Source organism: Drosophila pseudoobscura, chromosome 4 (assembly GCF_009870125.1).
Source record: "Drosophila pseudoobscura strain MV-25-SWS-2005 chromosome 4, UCI_Dpse_MV25, whole genome shotgun sequence".
In the NCBI taxonomy this organism is placed as follows: domain Eukaryota; kingdom Metazoa; phylum Arthropoda; class Insecta; order Diptera; family Drosophilidae; genus Drosophila; species Drosophila pseudoobscura.
In genome coordinates, this window is record NC_046681.1 from 4,784,493 (window position 1) to 4,811,043 (window position 26,551).

At 45.2% G+C, this 26,551-nt stretch overlaps 5 protein-coding genes across 6 annotated transcripts; 3 read left to right on the forward strand and 2 right to left on the reverse strand.

Moving 5' to 3' along the window:
- Positions 1-2,360: 2,360 nt before the first annotated feature.
- LOC4816624 (retinoid-inducible serine carboxypeptidase) lies at positions 2,361-3,810 on the forward strand. Its single transcript, XM_001356145.4, has 2 exons — positions 2,361-3,383; positions 3,451-3,810. Exons 1-2 carry the CDS (start codon positions 2,411-2,413, stop codon positions 3,756-3,758), a joined length of 1,281 nt encoding a protein of 426 aa, XP_001356181.3. The 5' UTR covers positions 2,361-2,410; the 3' UTR covers positions 3,759-3,810.
- A 302-nt stretch (positions 3,811-4,112) lies between these two features.
- Positions 4,113-5,722, forward strand: LOC4816720 (retinoid-inducible serine carboxypeptidase). Its single transcript, XM_001356144.3, has 3 exons — positions 4,113-4,288; positions 4,350-5,261; positions 5,323-5,722. The coding sequence occupies exons 1-3, from the start codon at positions 4,216-4,218 to the stop codon at positions 5,616-5,618; spliced, it is 1,281 nt and encodes a 426-aa protein (XP_001356180.2). The 5' UTR covers positions 4,113-4,215; the 3' UTR covers positions 5,619-5,722.
- Positions 5,723-7,431: 1,709 nt separating this feature from the next.
- LOC6902671 (uncharacterized) lies at positions 7,432-8,923 on the reverse strand. Its single transcript, XM_002133151.3, has 5 exons — positions 8,738-8,923; positions 8,622-8,678; positions 8,163-8,561; positions 7,798-8,105; positions 7,432-7,729 (listed from the first exon to the last, which is right to left on the reverse strand). The coding sequence occupies exons 1-5, from the start codon at positions 8,806-8,808 to the stop codon at positions 7,455-7,457; spliced, it is 1,110 nt and encodes a 369-aa protein (XP_002133187.3). The 5' UTR covers positions 8,809-8,923; the 3' UTR covers positions 7,432-7,454.
- A 1,140-nt stretch (positions 8,924-10,063) lies between these two features.
- LOC26532078 (phenoloxidase-activating factor 2-like) lies at positions 10,064-11,981 on the reverse strand. The gene is made up of 3 exons (XM_015181279.2): positions 11,510-11,981; positions 10,656-11,442; positions 10,064-10,578 (listed from the first exon to the last, which is right to left on the reverse strand). Exons 1-2 carry the CDS (start codon positions 11,843-11,845, stop codon positions 10,678-10,680), a joined length of 1,101 nt encoding a protein of 366 aa, XP_015036765.2. The 5' UTR covers positions 11,846-11,981; the 3' UTR covers positions 10,064-10,578; positions 10,656-10,677.
- Positions 11,982-22,957: 10,976 nt separating this feature from the next.
- Positions 22,958-26,194, forward strand: LOC4816294 (thyrotropin-releasing hormone-degrading ectoenzyme). Of its 2 annotated transcripts, XM_015181277.2 has the most exons (5): positions 23,049-23,188; positions 23,257-23,600; positions 23,664-23,819; positions 23,889-25,251; positions 25,315-26,194. In XM_015181277.2, exons 1-5 carry the CDS (start codon positions 23,183-23,185, stop codon positions 25,429-25,431), a joined length of 1,986 nt encoding a protein of 661 aa, XP_015036763.2. In that variant the 5' UTR covers positions 23,049-23,182; the 3' UTR covers positions 25,432-26,194. The 2 variants fall into 2 exon arrangements, with proteins under 2 accessions (XP_001356176.3, XP_015036763.2); XM_001356140.4 differs by having other exon boundaries at positions 22,958-23,600.
- The last annotated feature ends 357 nt before the right edge of the window (positions 26,195-26,551 follow it).

The following is a 26,551-nucleotide window of genomic DNA, read 5'->3' on the forward strand; positions in this document are numbered from 1 at the left end:
AACCACCGCACAAAGCCGTGACAATTCTCAGTGGGTGTGTGTGTGTGTGGGTGTGGGTGGGTCTGTCGTTGGACGCATACTTTTAGCGTTCGGTGGTGCATTGGTGCTCCTGCTGCTGCTTGCAATTTCGCACTCGACTGCATCTGCATCATGCCTCCTGCATCTCTGTGTGGGCGCGTCTTTGCTAAGCATCTGAATGTGGACGAGGGCGAGGGAGGGATGACGACTGTTGCAAAAATTTATTGTGCATGTGAATGGGCTGCTGGCACCCACCGTGCGCAGTGTCTATGCGTGGGTTTGCTTTGCCAGCCAGGCCAATTGCTTGAAAATGACTTTTGGCAGGGCAAAAAGCAAGCTGCAGCAGCAGGAGCAGCAGCTGGAGCAGACAGACCAGGAGCAGACAGACCAGGAACAGAGGCAGAGGCACGGGAAAGGGAACGGTCAGCAGAGCCAGAGGAGCTGCTTAATGGACAATCGAAAACGCATTCAACCGGCAATTTCGGTTTGCTCCCACCGTGGCGCCGGTCATCGTCGCTGATGCCACGTTCGGCAAATTGATTTCCGTTTGCGGTCGCCTGCCAGCGTCAACAGGCCACCGACGACGGGCATCGACGTCAGGTGGTGCTCTCATTAAAACTGCACTGAAAAAGAACAGATCGGCAGGATGAGGATGAGGATGAGGATGAGGCGCAACCACTTGCCGTTGTCAAAAGCATTCGGCCACTGGGAAGGAGGACCAACTGAGGCAGAAGAAAGAGGAGTCCCGGCATCGTAAGCTTTTTTGCAGTCCTGTTTCTGACTTGCATGGAACGCACAAACATTTGTTAATTACTTTTTGCGACTGCCCGGCGTGTGTAGCCCCGACGAGGTCCCAGAAAACGAAAATCGGATTCATTTTCCCATCCTTTTTTTTGTGTGCACCGCAACTGGAACGAACCCGAGAGTTTGTCGGCACCCCGACAGTTGTTCATTGTTATAGACGCGCTGAAATTGAAATTAAGCAATTTAACTTTGACAATTACGACACAAAAACATCGGCGTTGAACATGAAGAACAGACAAGCTGCAGTGGCAAGCAATTTGAAAAAAGGAAAACCCTCAAATTGGGGTGCGAAACAGGACCACAAAACGAATTTGAGGACAACTTTTCGCTTACTTTTCATCTCCAGAACTTCTGGGGTCGGTCTAAGTTAAAGAATATTTTGGGCTTCTTTTTAACATATATTAATTGTAAATGATTAAGCTTGGCGGAGTATGATGGAGTACAAAAGGGAAACAGGACAAGTATTCGAGGGCTGTCCGGCGAGTATATACAATTTTTTGGAGATGAAAGCCAAAGCAAAAAATATCAGGTGTGAACAGCGGCAAGGGTTGCGAATGTGCTTTTATGCCCGGTGCTCAGACAGTATATGTGAGGTTATGTTTTATCTATACAAAAAACTCGTGTATTATATGTAATTATACGTAATTATATTATACGCCGGAATTGGTGTCGGAGCCGATGACAGTCGGAAATAATATCATATTGAGAAAGATTTTAGTGAAATCTTTTGGGCTTTTTCTTTAGTATATAAAAAAAATAGTGGCATATTTTTGTGCTGAAACAAATTATGGACAAGAGATTACATCTGACGATTTGATCCCATTGTATCCCATTCCAGCAAACGTTTAAGCTTTGAAATTTTTTCAGAGATTTAGACCCACAAAAATGTTGGCTAATATTCGTATTCTGTGATATTATTTATTTGAAACTCAGTAAAGCTGAGAAGCGATAATAAATGTCTATGGATAATGTCGTTGAGAAAACAAACTAATAACTAGATCTCGTATATGATCAATGATATGGTAGATGAAGCAGACGCAGACGCAGTTCTGGTGATCCACAATGTACCTTAATGATACCGTGAGGTCAACAACTTTTAAGGACAGGTGTCCTTGAACCGTTCTCGATATACGAGTAGGTAGACATAAAATCGATGGAGTGAAGGCATGCAATGTCTATGTACGAAATGAGGTAGAGATTTGTTTATAATTTAGGAGGCTTTACTCGTGCATTCGGTGAGGTTAAAGTAAACACTGGTGAAGAACTCACCCGAGGGTAGTCATGGTCGCCTTGGTATACCCTATTGTATATTGGAACACTCGTACAAATGGAGCATCTCTCGTCCAGTGCCACTTAGAGGGTTAAGGGGTTGATAAAAAATTAAGAAAATAGCAACTCGTCTAGTATACTGTATAAAGCAAAGAGTGTGTTTAATTTTCACGGTCACCCATGTCAATTGGCACATCATAAAAAAAAAACACATACACAAATAATTTGGTGGGGGCCCGCCCAATAAATAGCACCATTTGCGATGAAAAAGAGCCCAGTGCTTGAATCAGTCTTCGAGAAATCGGACTGAATAGTCGTTATGGTGTGGGGCTCTTTTATGCTCGTGTGCGTCCTGGCGCTGACCAGTGTAGTGGGGGCTCGACAGGGATTCGGACCCGGCGATCAGGACTGGGGCTATGTGGACGTCCGGGAAGGAGCGCACATGTTCTACTGGCTCTACTACACCACGGCTAACGTCAGCCACTACACGGAGCGTCCGCTCGTTCTTTGGCTGCAGGGCGGACCGGGTGGAGCCTCCTCGGCGCTGGGAAACTTCATGGAGCTGGGACCCGTGGACATGCACGGAGAGCCGCGCGAAGGCAACTGGGTGCAGCATGTCAATCTTCTTTTCATCGACAGCCCCGTGGGCTCGGGCTACAGCTACGTGGACAACACAAGTCTGCTGGTGGCGAATAACGAGGAACTCACAGAGGACCTAATGACCTTCATGCTTTACTTCTACAAGACCCATAAGGAGTTTAAAAGCGTGCCCCTGCATATCTTTACGGAAAGCTATGGCGGCAAAATGGCACCAGCGCTGGCCCTGAAGATGGACCTGGCCATGAAGAGCGGCGAGTTAGCCGAGCCCAACACCCTGAAGTCGGTTAGCATGGGCAATCCGTGGATTTCGACGCGGCACATCTCTCGCGAGCACTCCAAGTACATGCTGGTGAACGGCCTGATCGACGAGGACGGTGCCAAGCTGATCGATGCCCAGGAGGAGAAGATCCTCATTGCTCTCAAGGTGCACAAGTTCGAAATGGCCACGGATGAGTACCTAGAGTGGTTCGATCTGATGCAGAACCTCACTGGCGAGGTGTACCTGTACAACACGCAGACCCATGTCGATCCGGAGGAGGATCGCACCTATGGCTACGGGGAGGACTTGAACCGCTTCATGCAGGAGAATATCAGCGAGGCCCTGCAGATCAACGGCAGCATCTACAAGGCACAGGTCATGGACGTTTTTGGCACCCTGCACGGCGATCGCCTCAAATCGGAGATAAACACCAGTAAGTTTCAGGCTGTCTGACAATCTAATGTTCTATAAGTAGCACCTACTGGTATCTGCTTTCTTAGTTCCTCGTCTGCTGAACGAGACCTCGATCAAGATCAACATCTTCTCTGGACAGCTAGATGCTCTGGTCCCAACCACTGCCACCCTGGCCGTGATCAAAGATTGGGCATGGCGCGATAAAGAAGAGTACGTCCAGGCCCGGCGCACCCCCATTTTCGTCGCGGACAGACTTCAGGGCTACGAGAAGGTCGGCGGCCGATTCGGCATGTACTGGATCAATCGCTCCGGCCACCAGGCCCCCGCCGACAATCCCACTGCAATGCAGTATGTCCTGAAAGCCGTGACACAGTACAACGAGTCTGCTGAATAATTAGTTATATAATCTAGGACATATTTAATAAATGTACATCTGCATCATCCAGCATGGCATCTTTTGGGATTCTAGGGCCAGCTGCCGACGCACTGGAGTGCGTTCTGCTGTGCTGACGTCTGATCTGGCCTCCCGAAACGTCCGGCCCGTGTGTAAACAAATGTCGGGACGGCCAACCACCGTCGCGTCGGGGGTCAATGTTTACCTTATGCCAGAAGAGGCCAATAAATGAGGCTGAATTTACGTAGTGGTCTTTAGTGTGTATGTGGTTCACGAACTCTCCCAGCTCACTTTCCAGCGAGGCCTAATTGTTTACCAAAAAGCACTGGGTGCTTTCCATTTTATAAATAGCAATTGGTCGAGAGCTGCAGGCCGATCAGTGCGCATTTGTAGATACAGCAGTTCACACAGCTCCGATAACGAAATCCCCAGCACACGTTCAATTCTGTTCGCGACAATGCAACTCTTCAGTCAGATCAGTGCTTGGACATGGGGCATACTGCTTCTGCAGTCTTTGTCCTGGGTGAAAGGTGAGCTTACCACGAGTAGAAAGTACCTATAACTGTCCCGTAACTTGAAAGACCTCTGCAGGACGAGCCGGCTTGGGACCCGGCCAGCAGGACTGGGACTACGTTGAGGTGCGAAAGGGCGCCCACCTGTTCTACTGGCTGCACTATACAACTGCCAATGTAAGCGCATTTACGGAGCGGCCCCTGGTGATCTGGTTGCAGGGTGGACCCGGAGTAGCCTCCTCGGGCTGCGGAGTCTTCGAGCAACTCGGGGCCATCGACATCGAAGGCCGTCCGCGAGAGAGCAGCTGGGTGCAGCACATGAATGTGCTGTTCATTGACAGTCCAGTGGGAACGGGCTTCAGCTACGTGGAGTCGCACGGTCGGTATGCCAGGAACAACTCTCAGATTGCCCGCGATCTGGTCACTCTGATGCAGATGTTTCTCAGCAAGTATCCGCAGTTTCAGCGCGTTCCGCTGCACATCTTCTCGGAGAGCTACGGCGGAAAGATGGCCCCGGAGTTTGCCCTCGAGCTGCACCTTGCCAAAGAGCGAGGTCAGGTGAAGTGTCGGCTGGACTCGGTGGCTGTGGGAAATCCCTGGACCTCCCCACTGGACAGCATACTGGCCTACGCTCCCTTCCTGCTGCAGCTGGGCATTGTGGATGAGGATGGATATCGCAACATATCCCGGGTGGCCGCTCAGATAGCCGGACTCGTGTACGACGAGAAGTGGATACGAGCCCTCGAAACGGGTTCTACAATACAGGATGTTATTGGTACCTACACAGACGGCGTCTTTCTGTACAACACGCAACGTAGGGTCCACCTCGATGAGGTATATCGGTATGGCGAGGATCCGAAGATGAGTGACTTCATGCGTTCTAATGTCACCAAGGCCCTGGGGCTCAGCCACATGCCCGCTTGGATGCTGCAGAATGCGACGGTATTCATGCATCTGGGCAGCGAAATCTTTCGACCCGCGACTCACATAGGTAACGTGATCCTAATCTCACAATATAATACCTACACCCACCACCATCCCATTCTATGCAGTGACACGATTGCTGGATGAGACATCGATCCGAGTGGGCGTTTATTCAGGCATTCTGGACCTACTCTGCGCCACCCCGGGCACCGTCAACTGGATCAGCCGCATGAGGTGGCGCCGAAAGGCTGAGTACGCCGGATCTCCACGGAAATCTTTTCGCATCGATGGCATGCTCGAGGGATACGAGAAGCACGGCGGTGGCTTTAGCATGTTCTGGGTGTACCGTGCGGGGCATCTGGTGCAGCAGGAGAACCCAGTGGCCATGGCACACATCTTGCGATACTTCACCAACTTTGGATGATGTCGCGAATGGCACTAACATCGCGGTTGTACTTTGAAAGAACGTTTTTTGTATTATCATTAAAATAATCCCATTCAAATATATCGATCTGAGCGTGTTAACTTCCCAAAGAATACTTCTAATTAAATGCCATAATTCTTATGACGAGGCCACAGCTCCGCCGCAGCACCCAGTCAGAGGAAACAACAACAATTTTCTAACAATTTACTCGAAATTAACTGAAATTCGTTTGGCAGCCTCCTTCTTCCGCTCCATCTCTGGTTGCCATGCGGTTCGCCGCACTACACGGACAGACATTCGTCTGGTGTACCGTACAACCCAACTTTCCCTCTACCATTGTTAGGGCATTTTACAGGTGCACCGCATCAATTTATTTTCCACACAAAAGCCTATTAAAACTCTTACACACTTGGGCATTGATGAGTGGCTGGGGAGGAACTGGAGCTGGAGCATCCCGACGGGTCTGGGTAAATGTTTGCCAAATGAAACCACTTAACCTTTTTCCTTCCGTCGAAAGAAAAATGAACAGGGGGCGGCATTTGCGAGGACGAGGGTGGAAAAAAAGTGGCGTTGGGGCCGGAACCGCAGCAAAACAAATTAATTAAAAACTTAAAAGTCGTCTACGGAACAGAGCCCCAACGGAACCGAATGGAGGAAGACACCGAACCGAAATGCGCTGTGTAACGTCGTTTTGACCCCGGAAGTAGAGAGACTTAATTTATAGAAACCTTTATTCGTATTGAATCTGTATCGGTAGCCGATAATTATCCAGAAGCTATTGACCTTGAACTGTGCATCAGAACAGTCAAAAAATTGTTGTTTTATTACCATCATCTCAAATTATGAACAGAATGAGATGAAAGGCAAACGATTTATGAAAGACACGAAAAGAAGGCTATCACTTTCCCAAATCGCGGGAGAACATTGTTTATCGTATTGCATTTGATAAAATGAATTTTCCCGATACTTTTACCCGACTATCTCTCACGTCTCCTTGTCATCAACAACTAATTACGAAATACTTACGGGGAGAAAATTGTAATCAAATAACAATTGCCGCAAGACTCGCGCAGATCCAGCTCAGCTGGAATTGGCACGGGCTAATGCTAATGCATGGTAGTGGTTTTTCTTTTCGCGTTCCACACGAACCACGCTCCGTCACGTCAACGCCCAAGTAATTTTCACACAACTTAGCGCCACATATCGTGCATATTAATTATAGGCAAATCTAATTTGGCAGTGCCACCACCAACCCGGACCCGGATCAGACCCAGACTGTGGTCACGTAGTAGGAGGATTGGGGAACCGAACCAGGGGCAGTAGATGGCTCGTTTCAAGTATGTGGATAATGCTCCTGCACGTATGCCACAAGTTCCCGTGGGTTCAGCTCCGTTGGGCTGGTTGGGTTGTGTGACTGCCACGTCTCCAGATCGAGGAGAGAGCTATTGTAGCCATGTCAAATATTTATAGGTAAGCATGCCAGGATTTGCCACGCAGCCCACAAATTGTTCTTGTATGTCGCATGTGGGTATTTTTCTGGCCAAGGGCAAAATAAATTAAATGTCTTCTGAAAACAAAGGAAAATGCTTCCAAGAAAAATGTTGCTGCCTTTCCAAGATGCGGGTGGATGTGGACGAGAAAAATGTCAGTGCAGAAAAAGAGCAGAAATTCCGGAAACAACGGTGAATAAATGGATTCTAATTAGTTAACAGTCAAATGCACATGGTCCCGGCTACAACCTGAAGGGCTAGCTACTCGAAATGAAAAGCTGCCAAACGCACTGAAAATCTGCTTGACGGGAATACTTAAAGAATTCCTACAATGGCTACTCATAATTTATTCGATAGGGGTTACCAATTGTGGATTACACTGGCCCTCAGGTAAAGCGTCCAGCTTACAGTGACATGTTATAAAATTTTCCAGAAGGTAACCCGCATCGTTAAAAAATTTCTTCAGATTTTCCGCATCTCGAAATATGTCGTTTCTGAGGACGATTTCTTCTCCATCCCAGACCTTCCATTTGCGCATACTCTGGATGACATATTCGCAAAAGCTCTGCTTCTTTGCCATCTGTTGAGCTCGAACCTGATCCAGGAACATTTCACGTTTGCCTAAGGAAATCCAGGAGGAGGAACACAGATATAGAGAGAGCCGAATAAAACGTTTAAGGATCACTCACGCTTGGCTTGATTCTGCTGGATTTCGTGCACAGTCGGATCTACCAGGGACTTCTCGTACTCATTAGTGATCTTGAACATGCGATTGTCCATGTTCGCTTTAGCTGGCAGCGAGTGCTCGTAATGCGAAGTGCACGCCAAATCGAAATTGGGTCCGTCATAGGGGATGGCAGTCATGTATTCCGATTTCTGGAACATCCGGCGTCGCTCCTCAACCTGGGCTGTGCGTCGTGCCAGCAAACCGCGCACGCTTCCGTTCCAGAAGCGGAACACCATGCTCCCCATTATCATCTCTACTTGCGACAGGCAGCTGGAAGGGGTTACAGGAGAATAAGAGGAAAGTGGCGAAGTATTCCAAGACACTCACTCGGACTGGCGCATCGAGTAGACACCCGGTATCTCGTGCGTATGTTTTAGGTGGTGCAGCTGGAAGGCCAAGCAGTGTAGCAGGTCCTCGACGGCCCTGATCTGCATCCGGCGCAGAATGTTCGCGTCATGCACGGTGTTCCTGATAGACCAGCCCCGGAAAAGAGACTGGATCTTGATAGCCGACCGATGGTAGTGCTCGACAAGGGTGTCTTGAAGGCGCTTCTCGATGTCCATTGCCATGCGGCTGCGAACCCGAAAGCCGCGCCACCACCGCTGAATGGTGATGGCTGCATGCCAGCGCAGATGGTGCAACTTTCGTATTCGATAACCACGCCAGAGGGACTGAATGCGACGGGCTGCGATGAACTGCTTGTAGTCCAGTATGAACATGGATGTCCTTAAAGTCGATGTTGTGTCGCTGAGATCGATTATTAATTTACTTTTCATCTGCACTCACCTTGACATCTTCACTTGCAATAACTGAGACTCGCTTTCATCTTCCTGGCCGAGATCTCTGGGGGTTCAGATGTTATCATTTGGACATTGATCTCTGTTTTATTTTCCTGAACTTACTCATCCGACAGATCCATATGTGTTCGGCTGATCTTACCAAAAGAAGAGTAGAGCAAATTATCGCTAAACATGTTTTGTGTTGAGTGGTTTTTATTGATGAATATGTGTTCTGCTGTGTTCTGAGTGTTTCTTGACAATTTCAATGAATTGAATCCATTTCAAAACAAGTCGAACAAAGCTACTGAGAAACAGAACTTAAAGTTGATCATTTTTTGCTGATATCCTATAAAAATCATACTTGGCAGCTTATACAAATGGTGTGATACAATTTTGCAACCTATCTTCTTCAGCCCAAACTCTGCATCAGTAGACGTGAGTATACATACGGCGTCGAAAAAGGAAAATAGATTAGATTGCGTGTCAACAGCAATAAAGCTCGTCTCGAGGGTAAGACAATAAAAAGTCAACGTCCCAAATAATTTAAAGGTGAAAAATTGTCTGATAAAGTTAGGAAAAAAATGTCATCGACGCGTCGGAAAGAAGCTGCCTCCAGGGGCTGAAAAGCGTTAACATTTCAACGTTGTCTCTGTCCTATGGTATTTCATCTCTGCTCCCCGATTCCCCAGGTTCTGTTTCTGTTCCCTGTTTCATGCGCTCAATCAATTTTGGTAAATTTTTGTTTTTTTAATTTTTCAGCTGTACGCATCTTGGCACTGCTCACGTTTGGGGTTTATTTATTTCATTCCCCTTCCTATCCTTGTCGAAGCTCTCAGCGACTCTGCAGTAGAAATGACGGCCTCCCGATGCGATGATGTGTGCTGATATTTGACACTTTATTGTGTGCACATCATCTGCTTTCAAATTATTGTCGATTACAGCAATGAAGTCAACTACAAACTAGTTGGCTCCTCATGTGCTAGAAAATGTAGTTGTTTATTATAGAGGAGCTACATAAAGTAAAATAAAGCTCATACATATGTATGTATGTACATGTATTGCCTCTATAATTATTCTTATCAGCAGAAAAGATGCCATACTTAAATCTCTCATACGAGTATGCAAAGATCTATCTGCAATGAGAAAATCTTTGTAGAATATTCTTTATAAACTTGCTCGGAATAGAGCTTTACCCATTACGATAACTAGCATACACCTACATACACACACATGGCCACAAAGTCGCAAAGAGTCGTCCCAGTCAAAGTACATTTGGCGCGCCGCAAAGTATGCAATCAATTTTTATAGCCCACATGCAGCGCCCAAGCAGGCCCGAGCCGACTCGTTCCCGTTGACTCACCAACAACTCCACAGGAGTCTGCTGCCGCTGCCGCTGCCGCTGCCTCTGCCGCTGGCGCCGCCTCTACTGTTGCTGTTGCAATGTTTCACTAATAATTTTCAATATAATCAGCACCTGTGACGATGTCGAGCGCCGAGCAACGACGCGGAGGCATTCGCACAAATGTTCCTAATGTATAAACATTTGTGTGTGCGTCGGCAGCGGGTGAAGGGGAGTAAAAAATTGAAATGCCTCGGCGGGTGCCTATCTGCGGGGGGCGATTGTGTAAGGAGTCAGTCGCACATTCCGGCATCCGTAAGGCTGTGAGCGGGTTGGGAGGAGTCCAGGATGCCGCACCGTAATGCGCTTCGTTGGCGTTAATTTCGCCACATGCGGTTGTGATGTTGCCTGGAACGGGAAAATAAGTGCAGAGAGCAGAATATTCCGCTTAATGTAATTACCATGATTTAAAGCTGCCAAACGAAAGACCCATTGAATGGTAGCCATGATGTGGTGGAATATCCCTGATATTATTCTAAATGTTGCGTACCATTCAACTCTTCGATGGCGTTCGTACTTCAATGCTTGCTTTAAACAGGTTATTCTTATGTGCCCGTGCTTGATGCTACATAAATAATTACGATAATATCTCCCAGCAATTATTTGTATTTATTTTTTGAGAGTAAAGGTATTCTAACTCACACGCATTCCCATATCGAAGCTGCTAAATGAAAATGCCGTCAGGCTCTAATTTCTCGCGAATCCACGGACCAAATTGCCTGACATCGCTGAATTGAATTGCACCATTCGTTCTTGTACTCCAGGCGCCAATTATATGGTAAATACTGCTGTCGGTTGGACAAATGAGCGGTGCTCCTTTGGCATAGATGGGCAGATTGGTATTGGCAGTGGCACATATTTCCGTCGAGATCGAATTGAGTGAGCAAGACCCACTGTCAATGGCGATTTCAACCTTGACGACTATATTCCGGCTAGGCTGGTTCAAAGGCCTGGTAGACCTCCATCCAGTGATGAAACACTTCTCATAGAAGACTTCAGTGTCAATGCCGAGCAAACAAATGGGTGTAATGTATTGCAGGTGATCAAAAGCGCTCTCTAGGATCAACAAGGCAATGTTGTATTCCATTGACTCCCAATTGAATTTCTCGTGAACTATTGATTTTTTGACGCTGATGTTTACATGGGCAACAGGCTCATTCTCGGTCATCAGATCCCATTCCCCAGCCCTCGCGATCAGCTGTTGTTCGGCAGCCACGCAGCTCGCCGTTGTCAGGACCACGTTATAGGCAATCAAAGTGCCTGTGCAGACAAACTGTGCGCCAACATCGAATATAGCTACTACCCATGGGTACTCTCCGAAGCTAGTCACCAGGCTTCCTCCCTTTACAGTCATGTACAAGCCATCCACATTTGTTACCCCGCACTGATTACTGCCAGCCGTATGTTCGCGATTGATGCTAACTTTCAGCTGCAATTACAAAGGAGCTCACTGCAGTCAACGACAACCGATAAAAACTTCGATTTGTATTCCTCACCTTATCTTTGGGAAGACAACAGGTCTCCAGATAGTGGCATATGCTTTTAGGCGGCTCTCCTAAATCGATGATTACCTTTCGAACGTTCCGGACAGTTTCCGCACACTCAGTGCGCTTAACACAGATTTTATCATTAAATAGGCCGCACTTCTTTTCTTGAGTCACAGGCTGCTTTGTTGTAGTTGTTGTCGCTGTTGTCGTTGTTGTTGGCCTGGTTGTAGTTGTTGAGATCTTTTGAAAGAAGGCGATTTCGTCGTTACCAGAAATAACGGAAATGAGCAGGATCAAAGCGAATAGTAACAGCAAAGATCCAAACTTTCCAGTAGGACTCGTCATTTTTAATCAATCAGTGAGGTTATCACTGAGGCAGCCGATCCGCATCTATGAAATGCAATAAATAGATGCAATTTAAATTGAATAATAAATTCCAACGGAGCCACAGAACGATTCGCAGGCAGTTGTCGACAATTACTGACTCGGTTAAATAATACACCATTACCCTCATCTGCTCCAACATCTTGACACCTTTTATTTATACACCAGAGAAAAAAGCAATTGAACTTGTAGTATTTTCACATAGATTTAAAAATGTATACCAATGGTACCGAAAATACTCTGGATGGAATGTGATTAATAGAGCGAACCCATAGTTCAAATTAAATATATTTCCTACAGATTTTATGTATTCAACTTATTTTAAAATAAATAAAAATAGTTTTATCCAAATCCAAATCCAAATAGGTTTGGATTTTTAATACACTTATGTATGTTTAATACTAATTAATTCTGTTGCACTTCACTTGTTTTTCTGTAAATCTGGAATCCTTAATTTAAATATGGGTATCATTTTTCTTTGAGTGCACATTATGAATATATATTTATTTATATACATTGCGATTATTTCTTGCTTGTTTCTTCCACAGATTTTATAAAAAACATTCTTATCAATCTGTCTTTAATGTTCAAGTATATAATAATATTTTGTTCGTTGAATTATAATATATTTTATTTGCTATGGGAGTAAGTTGCTAGTCAATCTATATATACGAGCTCTTGATATTTTAAAGACAGAAAGATAGCTCTCTTAAAATATAACTTAATTTGCCCCAAATAACAAAGCTTACAGAAATAAAACAGAATATAGTTTTATTTTTGTATGTAAAAAGCTTTTATATTGCTTCACGGAGTAAAGCAACATTGGTTTTTAGAAGGAAGCTTTTTTGTCTCATATGTATGTCCTATACGTTTCTGCTTACTAGTGATACTTTTTATTGAATGGAATAAAGTACGAGTACAAGAAACAAGGTGCAAACGATACTTCGAATCTATAGATTCTCACGAACTATTAACTGTGACCCCATATTCGTCCTGATGGTGCTGGAGATTTGTTGAGCTCGAATTGTTTGAATCAAATTCGAATCACTCGAGCGAGCAATGACTGGGTGCTGATAGTTGTAATTGCTGCAAAGCCATGCATTGGGTCAGATCGGAATCTGACTCCCGCGATTTTGTGGCCCGCAACTTTTCTGTGTATCGAGAATCCACTGCCAAGTTCGTGTGGTTTTTGGCAAAGAAAATGCGTGAGTCAATATCGCGGAGCAGTGCTGTCAGTTTAACCCAATTTCAGGCAAGATCTAACATTTTTATAACTAGCTTATCAAATTTGCGAAAAAAAATTTGAAAAAAATTCAGCTTATTTTGTATGTTTTATAAGAGCAAGGTTTGGTTGCGTTAAATTTCAGACAACCCTATAATTTTGAAGATCTTAAGAAACTAAATATATTTTACGTTGGCAACGTGCTATCACAGACATTGATAGTATAAAGTCGTACGAAAAAATCTATTGGTTGAAATTGATAAAATAAGGACAATACTATTAAGTTTTGGGAAGATGGACTGGCCTAAAAATATGCGAGCAGAAACAACCTATTTAATCCACTTGCTCTGTTTGCTATTGTTAAATTCTGATGTGTAACGGGGTTCAGTCAAATGAATATAGTTAAAGCTAAAACTAAAAATTGCTCAACAGTTTGCATTTAAAAACGATAAATGCAATGTTAAGCATCAGGTCTGTTTTCTAAGTTAATAATTTTTTAATAAAATTTAGCACCTTTTGAAATGCTATAGGGTTGCGCAGACAAGGAAAATGTTGCCACAACTATGCCACAACTTGCCATAAAAATATTTGAACTTAATTTTAAAAAAACACAAATTCTATAACAGTCAAGAGCAGAATGCAGAAATTGACGATATACAGCAATAAGCATATAAAAAAAATATATAAAAAAACTCATACCCCAAAAATACAAATTTGTATTTTAGTGTATTTAGTTTTAGCTTATATTATAGATAATATATGTATATATTTGTTTATTTAAATCTAGCTTATATTTGCTCTGAAAACCTGGCACCACTAAAGAACGGTTGAGGGAGGGGAGGGGCCGAATGGAACCTTACATCAGCCGGATTTGCCTGCCTTTACCTGCTGGAGAGTACGCAATACTTGACTGCGTCGTCAGAGGTTTGGGTGAAAAAAGGCCTTCGCGCCGTACGATTGTCCCAACGTACTGAATAAAATTAATGTCCAAATAGTAAGTGCAACCGAGTGTCAGAATCAGCGCAATAGAAGTGGGTTGGGCTTTTACTTCCGCTAAAAAATAGCTTGATTTGTGTTAGATACATTAATGCTACGGGACGGTGCAGCGGGTCCCCTGTCCCCTGTCCAGTGATTCCACCCGGCTCATACACAGATGTGGATCCACACAGATGAGTGATGCGGCCCTGGATCTGAGACACAGAGGCATCGACTCCAACTACTAAGGCGCCTAGAAGAATAAAATAAGTAATTATTGAGCCCCCAAAGCTTATTCAATGTAAGTGTAAATTTTAAATTCTTGAAATGCACCACATATTAGTGTTGAGGCCAATACTTAAGGCAGTTTATTGATGCTGTGCCTTGCTCTTGATCAAGTAGAACACTGACTGTTTAATTGTATAGTTGATATACTTTATTTATTGGACTAATATGTACTTATATGTTTATAAGCTTATATGTTTGGCGATCTTTAGATCTCTACGAGATTCTGACATCGGCCACTTCAACCTGATAAATTAATTTAAACTTCTGAATAAGAAATCGTTAAAAACTAATGTTGCACAAGAAAACGGTGCTACAATGTCTAGCTGCTTTAAAATATTGTGCTGCGGTTCGGAGCGGTATATTATGGAAGAAGCAGAGGATGAATAGGTGAGAGCGCTGCTGGTGGTCTTTGTCACTCCGCTGCCACTACACCATCCGAAATTTAATTAATAGTGTATTAATTTATTTAGCATAGAATGATTATCTCGGCAACCGAAACAATTTTAATGGGTTCGCACTGGCAATCATATCTGGCTAATTATCTGTACGTTTTTTTAATAAACTATATTAACATTATATGTACATATTCAAAATCGAGCGTAATTCAGAACTTAAGAATTATTTTTAATTGTCTTAAAGATCATGGTTAAAGGTTAGAGTCCACCTGGCGACTGCCCACGATGGTCTCCAAAGCCAACTCCTCCACTGTCATAGCTGTCATAACTGGGAGATAGAGACAGATTAAATACCCTGCAGCTGCTCCAACAAAAAGCAACTCCTGTATATTCAATCTTGCTTTGCTTTGCATTTACCGAAAAAAAAGCCACAAAAAAGTGTATTAAAAACTGTTTTGGGTGCTGGCATCCGGATCCGGTGCCTGATGAATGAGCTTCCCTGTGCCGGAGGTTAGGGTTGCCTCAGTTGACAGCCAGCCGCTGGAGGATAGCTCGGGACGAGTCTAGTGGCCTCCTTGTTCTCCGGTCCGGTCCCGGACCCTGACCGGGGGTTTCAGGAGACGTTTTCTAATAAACATTAAGTTGACATGAAATACACGCCAAACAAATGAGCGAAATGCATTCCATCCCGAGCCCGACGTGGGCGTGGCCGGCAGAGGCAGATGCTTGCTAATGCCTCCCTTTCAGTCCGGCTTTCAGCGCCTGCACCGCAGGATATGTTTACAAATTGAAAAATATAGCATGCGACCGACCGAACGTGCAGCAGAGGCGCATTGTGGTACAAGGCTGCTCGGAAAGTGGCTTAAAATCCTAGAAAATGAGAGAATACTTTATAAGGAAATTCTCTTCAGAGATCCATCGACAGATACGGACTAAATATTTTTTATATAAATACTACTATAATTCTATAAAATATATATAATTCTGAGAAACGATTTAGAAATTCGATATTTTCTATGTGCTCGACCTAAAATTATATTACTTTGAAAAATTTGAAAATGGATCCATAAAAAATCATTACATAATCTTTATTTCAAAAATCCAAAAATTGCTTATGTCTCAACCCGGTTCTGCGTAGTCTCCGAGCGGAACAAAGGCCAAATTTGTCCAGATATTTGCAACGCTCAGAATAACGCATCTCGAACTGCATAAAGTACAACCATAGATGGTTTAATTAATATTATAGTACATAAAATATCGCCGATTTAAAAATAACCTGAAATACTATGATTCTCCTTTTGTAGTATATACTAAAAATAATGTTTTGGTCAATATCGTACTAAAAATCATTGAGATATGAATTTTTGGGGAGTATGTCTAAAATCGCTTTTCAATGACCTGCAGACCACTGTGCTATCCAGCTCGACTAAGTTCTCCTGCAAAAATGAGTTGTATCATGGGTCAGTTGGCGGTGGACAGGCGAGTCTGCCTGCAAGTGGACGTTGGACGTGCCACGCGGTTTTCCACTAAAACACGAATACATACCAATGTAAATGTAGAATATGGAAAAGGCAAGCTATATGGGTTCAAATACATTTAAACAGTATATACATTTCCTGCAGAAAAGTAGCCGGGCAGCAGCGTAAAATCTGACACGAAACATTCGCGTGACAAGCAAAATGTTGCCACATCCCGGGGAACCACACGAAGGGTGGATATTCACGTCCAGTGCATTTCACGATGGGGAGTTGGGAAAATAATTATGGCGCAAATGACAATAATGCGGAAAGGAGGACGAGCAGAGAAAGAAAGCAGCTGAAAAGAAAGCAAATTGGGAGTGCACACAAGGGGGACAAAGCATTGTCAAAGCATGGAAATAGGCCGCAGGATATACTGGACAAGGTAGGAGAGCAGTTACCCCTCTGACATTGACAAAGAACTTCAGAGGGAAAGCATGCAGGGAGGGAGGGAGTCAGAGATGACAGATAACCTTTTATTTTCGCTTTTCTCGACATTCTCATATATTTTCCAGACATTGAGAAATTAACTTGTGGCTTGCCAACAGACAAACCAGAATGAAACAACAGGCAGCTCTAATTTGGACATGTCACAGATTGACAACAATTAAATTTTCCTCCTGTCTGCCGGCAAAATGAGTTGGCAAATCAGTTGCGCCCTCACCTAAGCAGTTGTCAGTCGTCCGTGTTGCGAAATTGTTGACAGAATTCAAATCAATGCCAGAAGGCGGCCTTGCTGCAGAATGACGTCGACTCTGATCCTGATTCTGATTCAGACTCTGACTCTGGCACTGATGATGATGATGATGATGACAATGTCTGTGTCATAAATGTCACTTTCAATTTCATTTGACAAGCATGCAGTGTTTGATGGGTTCGATTGGAGCGTGATTCGAATGGCAAATTAGTTAAATAGGGTTGGGTTGTTGCTTGTGAGAAAATGTAAATATAATTATGTCAATCTCAAATTATGAAATGTGCGAAAAATACGAAAATATTCAACAAGAAAAAAAAACACAGAAGATTTTTTCAATATTTATCCACTCGGTCTGTTTTGGCATCTATTTGTGGGAGGCAAATCATTGCTTCGTAGTGTTTCAGGTGGATTTTAGATTTCATGGCTAGAAGTCTTCTTGAAACCAACACTTCAAGCAAGAGAGAAGCCCACGATAAAAAACATCATCGAGTGCTATTATCACTTAGGGCCATACATTTTATGCATTGAAAGCCAGATGCAGTCCAGAGACAGAGACACAGACAGAGAGACAGGGTACGACGGGAGTCAAATGTCGAAGGTCTCGTTTTCCATCGGCGCCGGCTTTGCTTCGGCTGGGCTCCTTTGCTCCCGGCAGCAGTCTGGGCCGGCAATGAGTGCTTCCTGTTTCCGGCATCTCTCCACTGTCTCTAGACAAGTGTACAAGCAACTATAACTGTCGGCACAAGTTGGCTTTATTATTTCCACACTGTTGAATATGCATATAAAAAGCGAACCAGAAAGGGAAGAGCAGGGTAGAGCAGACTTTGTGCTGCTTTGACGACTAGCGGCACGCCCCTTGGTCGTCCTTTGTTGTCCTGCCAATGGCCAAGACGAGGTCCCATGGCCATGAGAATGAATGGGGGCTGGGTTCGCTTTCCATTTTTGCAGTTCAGGGCGGGTGCATTATCACTTGCCTGCCAAGCAAAATATTGTGGGTGCATTAAATATTTTCCCTCTTGCCACAAGACAAAAGGAAAGCTGGAAGGTGGAGGTGCTCCGATAGCTGCACAAACTATGCATCTCATGGGTCTCTCATGGGCATGAGATGAGCCCAGGGCCCAGCAGCAACAGCAGCAACAGCAGCACCCAGCCCCAGAACGCAGCCCAGTCCAGGTTCAGGCCTTTGTCTGCATTTTATATTAAACTATTTATGCCACCGCTATAGCTGGAGCTGTGTGCTCTCTGGTAGCTGGTAACGGTATCTCAAGGAGTCTCGGGTCAAAAATTTACCTACAGTCCTCCCCTAAAGTCGGCAAGCATTTTTATCGTGCAACATTTTGAGGAGGAATTTATGAAAAATTTAAAACAATTATGTGGCTTCAGCCACAGCATAGCGTTGTGGTGCATGAGGATGGACGGCCATTGATCGCCTGGTTGCCCAGCTGGTCAGCGGAGGAAATTGTGCAACATTTTATCTATCTGACGCAGAATGGCCAAGAAATATTAACTATGCATTGATTGGTTTTCTTACCATGTACAGGGGCAGCTGGTGGGGGCACTGAGGTACGGGGAATGAGAGGATAAGGGCAGATGCAAAAAAGAACTTGTAATTAACTTGGTCTAGTTGCGATGAATAAAATGAGAGATCGGTCGACAAGAATTTAAGGGGTCGCCGTTGTGCTCGAATAGTAAAAGATAATCGCCGAAGGATACATCGCATCTTGAAGAAGTATAAATCTAATTTAGAAGTTCACGGTGAACTTCCAGTCCAATCTAGGCTGAAAACAGAAAAGCATGACACAAAATGATAAATGCCAAAAATTACCAACAAGGAAGCACTTACACTGCACCGAACAGGGCAACACTGAAGACAACGTGTTGGACCACCGCGTTTTGGCGAACATGGGCCCAGCTCTACTCTGAAGTGTCCTTCCTTGTACAGAATCAGCGCATGCCGCCGACAGTGGAAGTATAATCTTGTCAGTCTGTCCAGGAAATCCCTCGATTTCGTGGTCGTCAAAGGTGTTGCGGCAAGACACTTTCATTGCCCTCGAGCTAGAAATGTTTGATTCTGTATGCAAATCTAGTCGCCACAATCAGAGCGTCGAGTCGGTGGTCTCATTCGAACGTCTCCCGCTCATGATCGTCGAACTTTTTATAGAAATGGTTCGTCGTCAAGGCAAGCCCAACAAAATACTCCACGCCAACGCTGTTCCACAGTGTCCACCATCCCGGGGAAGGCCAAGAAGCGGAAAACAGAACGGGGAATACGGCCCGGTACTACGGTTGTCTCTTTTTGCACGTATGGTCGGGTCGTCTCCCGTCGGCACTACAGGCACGTCCTTCAGGGAGGTCCATTTTAAATAAGATTTCGAATTTCCAAAGAATCCGCATGGGCCGCCAAATGTAAAATTAACAGCTCAAATCTTCCACTGAATCATCAATAGTAAAAGCGGGTTCCTATTCCTGTATAAACTGGAGGATGAATGGTCGCTAACCCTTACTGTAGAAAAAGTATGACCATAATCTCTTAAATATGTATTAAATAGTGAAGCGGGAGGGATATAAAATATCTTCAAAACGTTTGCAGGTTCCATTCACTACATTCAGATCTTGGAATCAGAAAGTCGGCTCCCAGCTTGAAAGCTTCTTGTGATTGTGCTAGTCGGAATCAGTAAGGACACCTGAGTGAGGTCTGTTGAGCTCTGACGACTTGTTCCTTTATAAATAGTTTCTAATTTTAATTAATTGTATATGTTACTAAATAGTTACTTTAAGATTTATCTTGTTGGAAGGGCTGCTCAGCCTGTTGTTTTTGTTTTGTACCTACGAGTGGTTAAGTGATACGTTTAACCCTTGGCTGGCCTGGCTCATTGCGGTCAATTAGAAACTATCGCTAAGCCGGACAAAAATTGCCTGTCGAATCTTTCCGTGTGGCCGCCTTCTGCGAGACTACCGCTTCCGTGCAACATTTGCGATGCATGTGCGTGGCCGGAAATATTGGAAAATGCTGCGGCATAAACAATTTTCGACCATTCTGTGGCACACAGCTTAATTAGCCTGCCGCAGCGCAACATCCAATTGGCATGACTATTGGCAACCGTAGACCCGCAAAATGTTTGAAATTTCGGACAATTGTCTTTGGTGGAAATCAATTGCATAAGCTTTAAATAGCATAATGGGTGAGGGGGTAAAGGGGGCTCAGTCTTCTTGCTTGTCAAACAATATTGCTGCACAGAGATTAGGTGCTTATTTTGACAGGAGCTGTCAGACAGCTGCGGAGGATAGTCGGCCTAGTCCGGAGCTTTTGCCTGGGCAAACAGACAAAAATATTTGCAGCTCCGTTTCCTTTTTCGCTAAGGATGCATATGGATGTGGAGGAGTGTAGGAGTGTTGCAGGCGGATGGGTGTGGGTGGCTCCTGACCTGGCCTTAGCCAGCTGACGATGATGATTCTCATATCTCTGGTGCAACAACGAGTGCATGGCTCTTCTGCTCGAGTGCTCTGCCCTGCCACATCCGCACCCGCATCCTCATCCGCATCCACTTCGGCATCGGCATCCACATCGAGAATAGTTTTTCTTTGGCTTCTCTCATTTTTCATGCGCGCCAGCTAAGCTTTTAATTAAATGCAAGAAAATTCAATTTTAATTAAAATTTCTCAAAAGTCTCTCTCTAGCCCGACGCTGCATACGGATGGCGGAGCGATGAGGATGTGGATGAGGACTCTGGCAGCTTTGAGCTCTCGGGTCTTGTCCTGTTTTCGATCTGGGTTGTTCTACTCGAGTGTTTGCCAAACGTGTAAAATTGAAAATTAGGAAATCGAATTGTAATGCCAGCAGAGTGCAGACAAAGACTGACTGAGAGCAGGAACAGGAGTGGCAGTGGGAGTAGTAGCGGGTGTGGGATGGAGCCAAGTCATCAGGCACACACAAAAGCAAAATTGTAAAGTAATTGGAAATGAAAATTCATTTAGGGTCCGGATCGAGATGAACAAATGCGTGGAGAGAGCGGGGACAGTGTTAGGGTGCTGGTGCGGGTGCGGGGGATGGTGCGGGGGATGGTGCGGATGCGGATGCAGGCGATATCCAAAAAGGCATAAGGCTTAATCCGATTGGGCTTTGTAAAATTCTGGGAAGGGCCCAATGGACAGCCATCTGTGGACTCAGTCCTAGCCACTAGAGAAAAGAATTATGGTAAAACAGTCGCTAGCAGTCCCCCATACAAAATAGACAATGGGTTAACTAACGTTTGCTCTAAATTAATGCATACGTTAACATGCGATATAAAATATATTGAATATTATATATTGTCCATTCTGGTGGTTTCTTTGCAAAATATGTATATATGTAAATGTATGACAATACTTATCGAAAAAAAACCTTTCGCGAAGTCCATTCATTACATTTTATAGCAAAAACAAAATTGTAATACTTTTCGTCCCATTTCCATTCTCCTGTCAAAGTAACGACCTGATCCGTACTGCGCTTTGGAATACGATAGCGGGAATCGATATGTGACACGTAAATATGCATAATTATGCTGGAATCTGCAGTTGCACAGTGTAACAGACCAATATCGGACTGTCAATAGTATTTGGGACTCACATTTTTTGGGAGGGGGCCGGAAAAAGTTTTCTGGAAAAGTTTATTTTTTAGCCCCAAAAGCCCGGGCGGCTTTTGCGAGCATTTTGCACATAATTTAAGCGCACACATCCTGTCAAGTCATAAATTACACATATTACATGCACGTATAAATCGCAAGCCTGATACGGGTGTGCCAAAAGTGCGCCGGCAAACTGAGACCAAAGTGCTTAACATACTTTTTGGCGCACAGCCCAGGGCACACACACACACATGCCACGCACAATCCCTTATGCCCCTTGCCCCACACAGATACAAAAACAGAAACAGCCATACGCAAATCGACAAACGCACGTAGCGTAGCGCAAAAGTTGAACAACTTTCAGCCAGCCCAGCCCACAAGTGAAAGCCGGAAAGTAAGTCAAGACGCTGCTAGGCGATCTGGGAATGTAACTTTTACTTTTGGCCGGCGTCTCTCTCTCAACCCGATGGCTGGCAAAGCCCCGGATTGTGGAACGCCGTGAGAATGGGGGGATGGGAATGGGCCATTAAATAACCCCGAGCTCCGAGCCTCAGATAACTGTACCAATTTAGATGCATTTCCATTGATTAGACGGATGCAGATGCATCTGATTGGGCCCTGGGTGTCGGTGCGTCTCCCATTGAAAACGTGACCGAGTTGTGAATAAGGTGTGCTCTTACCACACCCAAAGGCAACAATTTTCTGTTTAAAATATATTTGTTTGGATGATCTCCAGCAGACCAGTGGGCTGTGAAGTCGAATAATATTTCGTGTCAATTGTCTGACTACTTCAATACTCAAAAAACTCGAAGTAAGCAAATGTTGAATATCAATCGACTGCTCGTCAAAAGCAGGAGCACATTTTCGAGGTTTCTCCGGCGATCAGCCTCCAGGACCTTGGTGACGGTACAACCTGGAGATCGGCACAGGGTGGCAGATAAAAAAGCCCAAGCGATCTCTCCTGCACTGATGGCAATCGCGAGACTGAATGAAACACAGAGTAATTTCAATGCATTTCTCTTTATTCTCATTGATCGCTAAGAGCTAATTTCGTAGTTCGCAAGCAGCGAGGCTGAGAGAGCTGAAGAGCGACTTGTGGCTCAAGCTAGAGATGGCCATTTTCGTACGTGCGTGAGCATACCCCGTAGGCCTACTCCAATCGGAAGCCGTAAGCCTTTAGTAATTTGCTTAGCTGTCACGTTTCAGAAATTCTTTTCTACAAGATAAACTTTTGGATTATGATGAGGAGGATTAGCCATTTAACTGTCAAGGGGCACTGGCTGGGGAATCTGAGTTCCCCCCTTACGCAATTTAAAGTCTCCTCTTGCTGAACGATTGGTGTGATCTATAAGTAGTTAATTATTAAGTTGTCAAATTATTGATCAAATTTATGTGTTTCGAATTTTTAAAATTGTTACAGTATTCTTGCGACGTCCAGCTCAAAGTTTCAGATACCAGCTGTAGCTGTTGTGTTTGCTGACTTTTGATGTGTACCAGAAGTCAGCAATGTCGATATGTCCATCTGGTGTTCCGCGAGTCGGCAGACCAAATGTCGCGATCTGTTACCTGTTGATCCTTCTAGGCCTATGTCTTGGTGCTGATGCAGGTAAGACTACGTACTACGACAGCCCCCGACTGCCAACGACGCTGGTGCCCTTTCACTATGATCTGAAGTTGCTTACCCGCCTGGAGAACTCGTCCACCTTTGGCTACGAGGGCGCCGTGAACATTTCATTCTTCGTCCACAAGTCCACAGATGTGGTGGTGCTCCACGCCAATGACTTCAGCATTAAGTTGGGAAAAATCCGGCTTCTGGAATGGAACACACTGAACAAGTACGAAGTTACGGAGTTCAGCTTTAATAGAAAGTTGGACTATCTAATAATAAAAGTGGACAGTTACTTGAAAGAGGGTAGGTACTACAGTCTGAATATCGAGTTCGGTCGACGAATGTCGGAGAACAGAAGAGGGGGCTACTTTTTGGTCTACTCCACGGATGTGGTGTCGCAGCAGAAAAGGTAGGTCTCCCCCGACTTAGTCTCGCGATAAGACCCTTTCTCATCTTCCGCTCATGTGCCCAGCTGGTACTCGCTCACCCACTTTGAGCCCCGCTCCATGAGGTACACCATGCCCTGTTTCGACGAGCCCGCTCTTAAGGCCACTTTCAATGTGACCCTGGGCCACCACAAGCGCTTCCAGAGCTTCAGCACAATGAAAGTGGTATCAGTGTTGGCCCAGTAAGTAAACCAAATATTCGATAATCCAAAGACTCCTACTACTATAAGTATTATTTTCACATCCCACAGCAAGGAAATGAAGGACTACGTGTGGTCGGTTCACGAGACGACGCCACTGATGCCGACCTACTTACTGGCCTTCTCCATTAACAACTTAACCTGCACTTTCAGTCAGACTGGTGGTCCAACTCCCGTCCGAATCCGCACCTGCGCCAAGTCCAGCGAGCTCAGGCTCACGACATTCGCCTCCCAAAAGGCTCCTTTGTTCCTCGAATACTTTGAGCAAGTGCTCGACATGGTCCTCCCCCTCAACAAAATCGATCAGCTGGCGGTGGAAAAGTATCCCACCGATGCCATAGAGAACTGGGGCCTGGTAGTCTACTCCAGCGACTTAATACTGCAAACCGACGAGCCTGACATCTCCGAGCCGTCCCGTTTCAGGTTGCAGGCCCTGCAGTTAATCTCTCATGAAATAGCTCACATGTGGTTCGGCAACCTGATCACCGTCGCCTGGTGGACTGATGTCTGGCTGAAGGAGGGCCTCACCGGCTACTTTGAAGTTTTGGGCATTGATCATTTGTATCCGAGACTTGGTCGCAGGATTCTGGCTAAGTATCGAGAGACGACCATGATGCACGAGGCAGAGAGCGGAGGCATATTCGTGTCCATCAAGGATATACAAGCGAACACTTCCAATAAATACGCGTACCAGAAGGCAACGTCCGTGCTGCACATGGCGGAGGGTATGGTGGGAAATACGACCTTCCTTGATGCCATCCATCGGTACCTGTACCAGTACGCATTGGCCAGCGCGACAACGGATCAGTTTTTTGAGAGCATCCAGCAGGCCAGTGACCGTGCCAAATCCCTGCCCGATTACGCTTACGTCAAGGCCATCATGGACACATGGATACTCCAGAACGGCTATCCGGTAGTGAATGTGATAAGGAATACTAGCCTGGTACTCATTCAGAACCACTTCTCCTTCAACGAGTCCCGGAAGGAGGTCTGGTGGATTCCCCTGACGTACACGATCCAGAGCGAGCAGAACTTCAGTGACACCAGACCGAAGGCCTTCTTTCCGGCCAACAGTCCGCTGCTGAAGCTGGACGTCTTCGTTCCCGAGAACGATTGGATCATCTTCAATGTCCAGGCCATGGGTTATTACAGGGTTAACTACGACGAGAAGAACTGGGATCTGATTGCAAAAGCTCTGTCGGAGGACCACCAGAGCATTCACGTGCTGAATCGGGCGCAAATTGTGAGCGATGCTCTGTTTCTCTGGAAGAACAAGCGCATCAGTTGGTCGACCGCGCTGAATGTCCTCAAGTACCTCGTCGACGAGGACGAGTTCGAGCCCCTGATGGCATTGGTTGTCGGAGTGACCAACGGCTTCTGGGGCGTGTCCCCGGAGAGTTCCATGGCGATTGCGGTAAGATTTTATATGAAAAACTGTTACATAGTGCGCCCTACTCTTGAGCATCTCAATTTTTAGAAATGGCTGAGCAATGCTGGAAAGTGGTATGCAGAGTTCATCAATTATACGTTCGACCAGTTGGTGTTTATCGATAATATTCTGGAGTCCGCTGACGATACCTCGGTAGAAGACTAACCACAGGCAACGGGAGACCATTCAGGAACCGCAGAATAAGGGGCATACAGCCATCCGCTTTCTATTCTGCTGCTTCACCGCATCTCTTTGGGGGACAGGGAGCGAAATGAAACCGCCATCAATGAACCGCAATTGTATTTGTTTGCAAATAACTGAGCGTTATCTGAGACTATTTATCTTTATCTACAATGACAAAAACAATAACAATAACAACAACACCAGCAAGGCCAGGCCAGGCCAGTGCGGCAGCAATGTCTCCTGCTCCTTCTCCTTCTCCTGCTCCAGCTCTTGCTCTTGCCCCATAACAATGGCAAAGGACACCGCCACAGTAGCCAGAAAAGAGGAGGCAGGGCATGGCAAGGAGCTCTCTTACAGTCCTGGCAGTGCCAAGGCGCCAACTGAAATAATGATGCAGGCGAAATAACAATAAAAGCAGAGCTCGCAGGAGTGGAACCGAAGATGGGAGAGCAAAAGTAAAGGACAATATCGATGCTCCTTTTCCGCATAACGGCCGGCGGTAAAGACAATGCCAGACCCCTAACGCTGCAGACAGGATGCGGATGCAATGGACTCCACTCCCTTTTCTCACCAGCTCCACTCACGAGGATGGACGACAGCCTTAAGTGCAACGCAAGGACAGCTTTAAGACCGCCTTAAAACCCAAACCAAAAAGTTCCCTAAATGTATTCACGTTTCGATTTTTCTGTAATTTTTTCTGTGTTCTCTGCAACAGTTTAATAATAACAATCCAATGAAAAGAAAAGGAATAAGGAAAGCATCTTTCACGCATAATGAAATTTAACCCACAAACAGGGGCTGGCCAGCGCTCAGACGGAAGATGATTCCGCCTAAAACCATGCAAATTAAATTTAATGGAAAATTTATTACCATTTTTTCTGCGGGTTCTTTTCCTCACACTGCCCGCTCTGACGACCGTGTTTTCCGCACTTCGTTTGCGTCCTGGGGGCAAGACGAATATTTATAAATCAAATTGGGGGCTGTGCATTATTAATTTTGTTAGCTGCAACAAGTTGGGGCAGCTGCCGGAGGCCTAGCCTGAGCCGAAACAATAAATCAGCGTGGTCTCTGTCATATGGTGAAATTCGCCACGTATCTGATA

What these genes read in the sequence shown, in the direction of transcription:
- LOC4816624 (XM_001356145.4), top strand. Translation starts at nt 2,411, where the DNA reads ATGGTGTGGGGCTCTTTTATGCTCGTGTGCGTCCTGGCGCTGACCAGT. An exon ending in CAAATCGGAGATAAACACCA is followed by an intron (nt 3,384 to 3,450) that starts GTAAGTTTCAGG and finishes CTGCTTTCTTAG; the next exon opens with TTCCTCGTCTGCTGAACGAG.
- LOC4816720 (XM_001356144.3), top strand. Translation starts at nt 4,216, where the DNA reads ATGCAACTCTTCAGTCAGATCAGTGCTTGGACATGGGGCATACTGCTT. An exon ending in GTCTTTGTCCTGGGTGAAAG is followed by an intron (nt 4,289 to 4,349) that starts GTGAGCTTACCA and finishes AGACCTCTGCAG; the next exon opens with GACGAGCCGGCTTGGGACCC. An exon ending in TCGACCCGCGACTCACATAG is followed by an intron (nt 5,262 to 5,322) that starts GTAACGTGATCC and finishes CATTCTATGCAG; the next exon opens with TGACACGATTGCTGGATGAG.
- LOC6902671 (XM_002133151.3), bottom strand. Translation starts at nt 8,808, where the DNA reads ATGTTTAGCGATAATTTGCTCTACTCTTCTTTTGGTAAGATCAGCCGA. An exon ending in CATATGGATCTGTCGGATGA is followed by an intron (nt 8,679 to 8,737) that starts GTAAGTTCAGGA and finishes CTGAACCCCCAG; the next exon opens with AGATCTCGGCCAGGAAGATG. An exon ending in CCAGCAGAATCAAGCCAAGC is followed by an intron (nt 7,730 to 7,797) that starts GTGAGTGATCCT and finishes GGATTTCCTTAG; the next exon opens with GCAAACGTGAAATGTTCCTG.
- LOC26532078 (XM_015181279.2), bottom strand. Translation starts at nt 11,845, where the DNA reads ATGACGAGTCCTACTGGAAAGTTTGGATCTTTGCTGTTACTATTCGCT. An exon ending in GTTGTCTTCCCAAAGATAAG is followed by an intron (nt 11,443 to 11,509) that starts GTGAGGAATACA and finishes TTGTAATTGCAG; the next exon opens with CTGAAAGTTAGCATCAATCG.
- LOC4816294 (XM_001356140.4), top strand. Translation starts at nt 23,089, where the DNA reads ATGTCGATATGTCCATCTGGTGTTCCGCGAGTCGGCAGACCAAATGTC. An exon ending in GTGGTGTCGCAGCAGAAAAG is followed by an intron (nt 23,601 to 23,663) that starts GTAGGTCTCCCC and finishes TCATGTGCCCAG; the next exon opens with CTGGTACTCGCTCACCCACT. An exon ending in AGAGTTCCATGGCGATTGCG is followed by an intron (nt 25,252 to 25,314) that starts GTAAGATTTTAT and finishes CTCAATTTTTAG; the next exon opens with AAATGGCTGAGCAATGCTGG.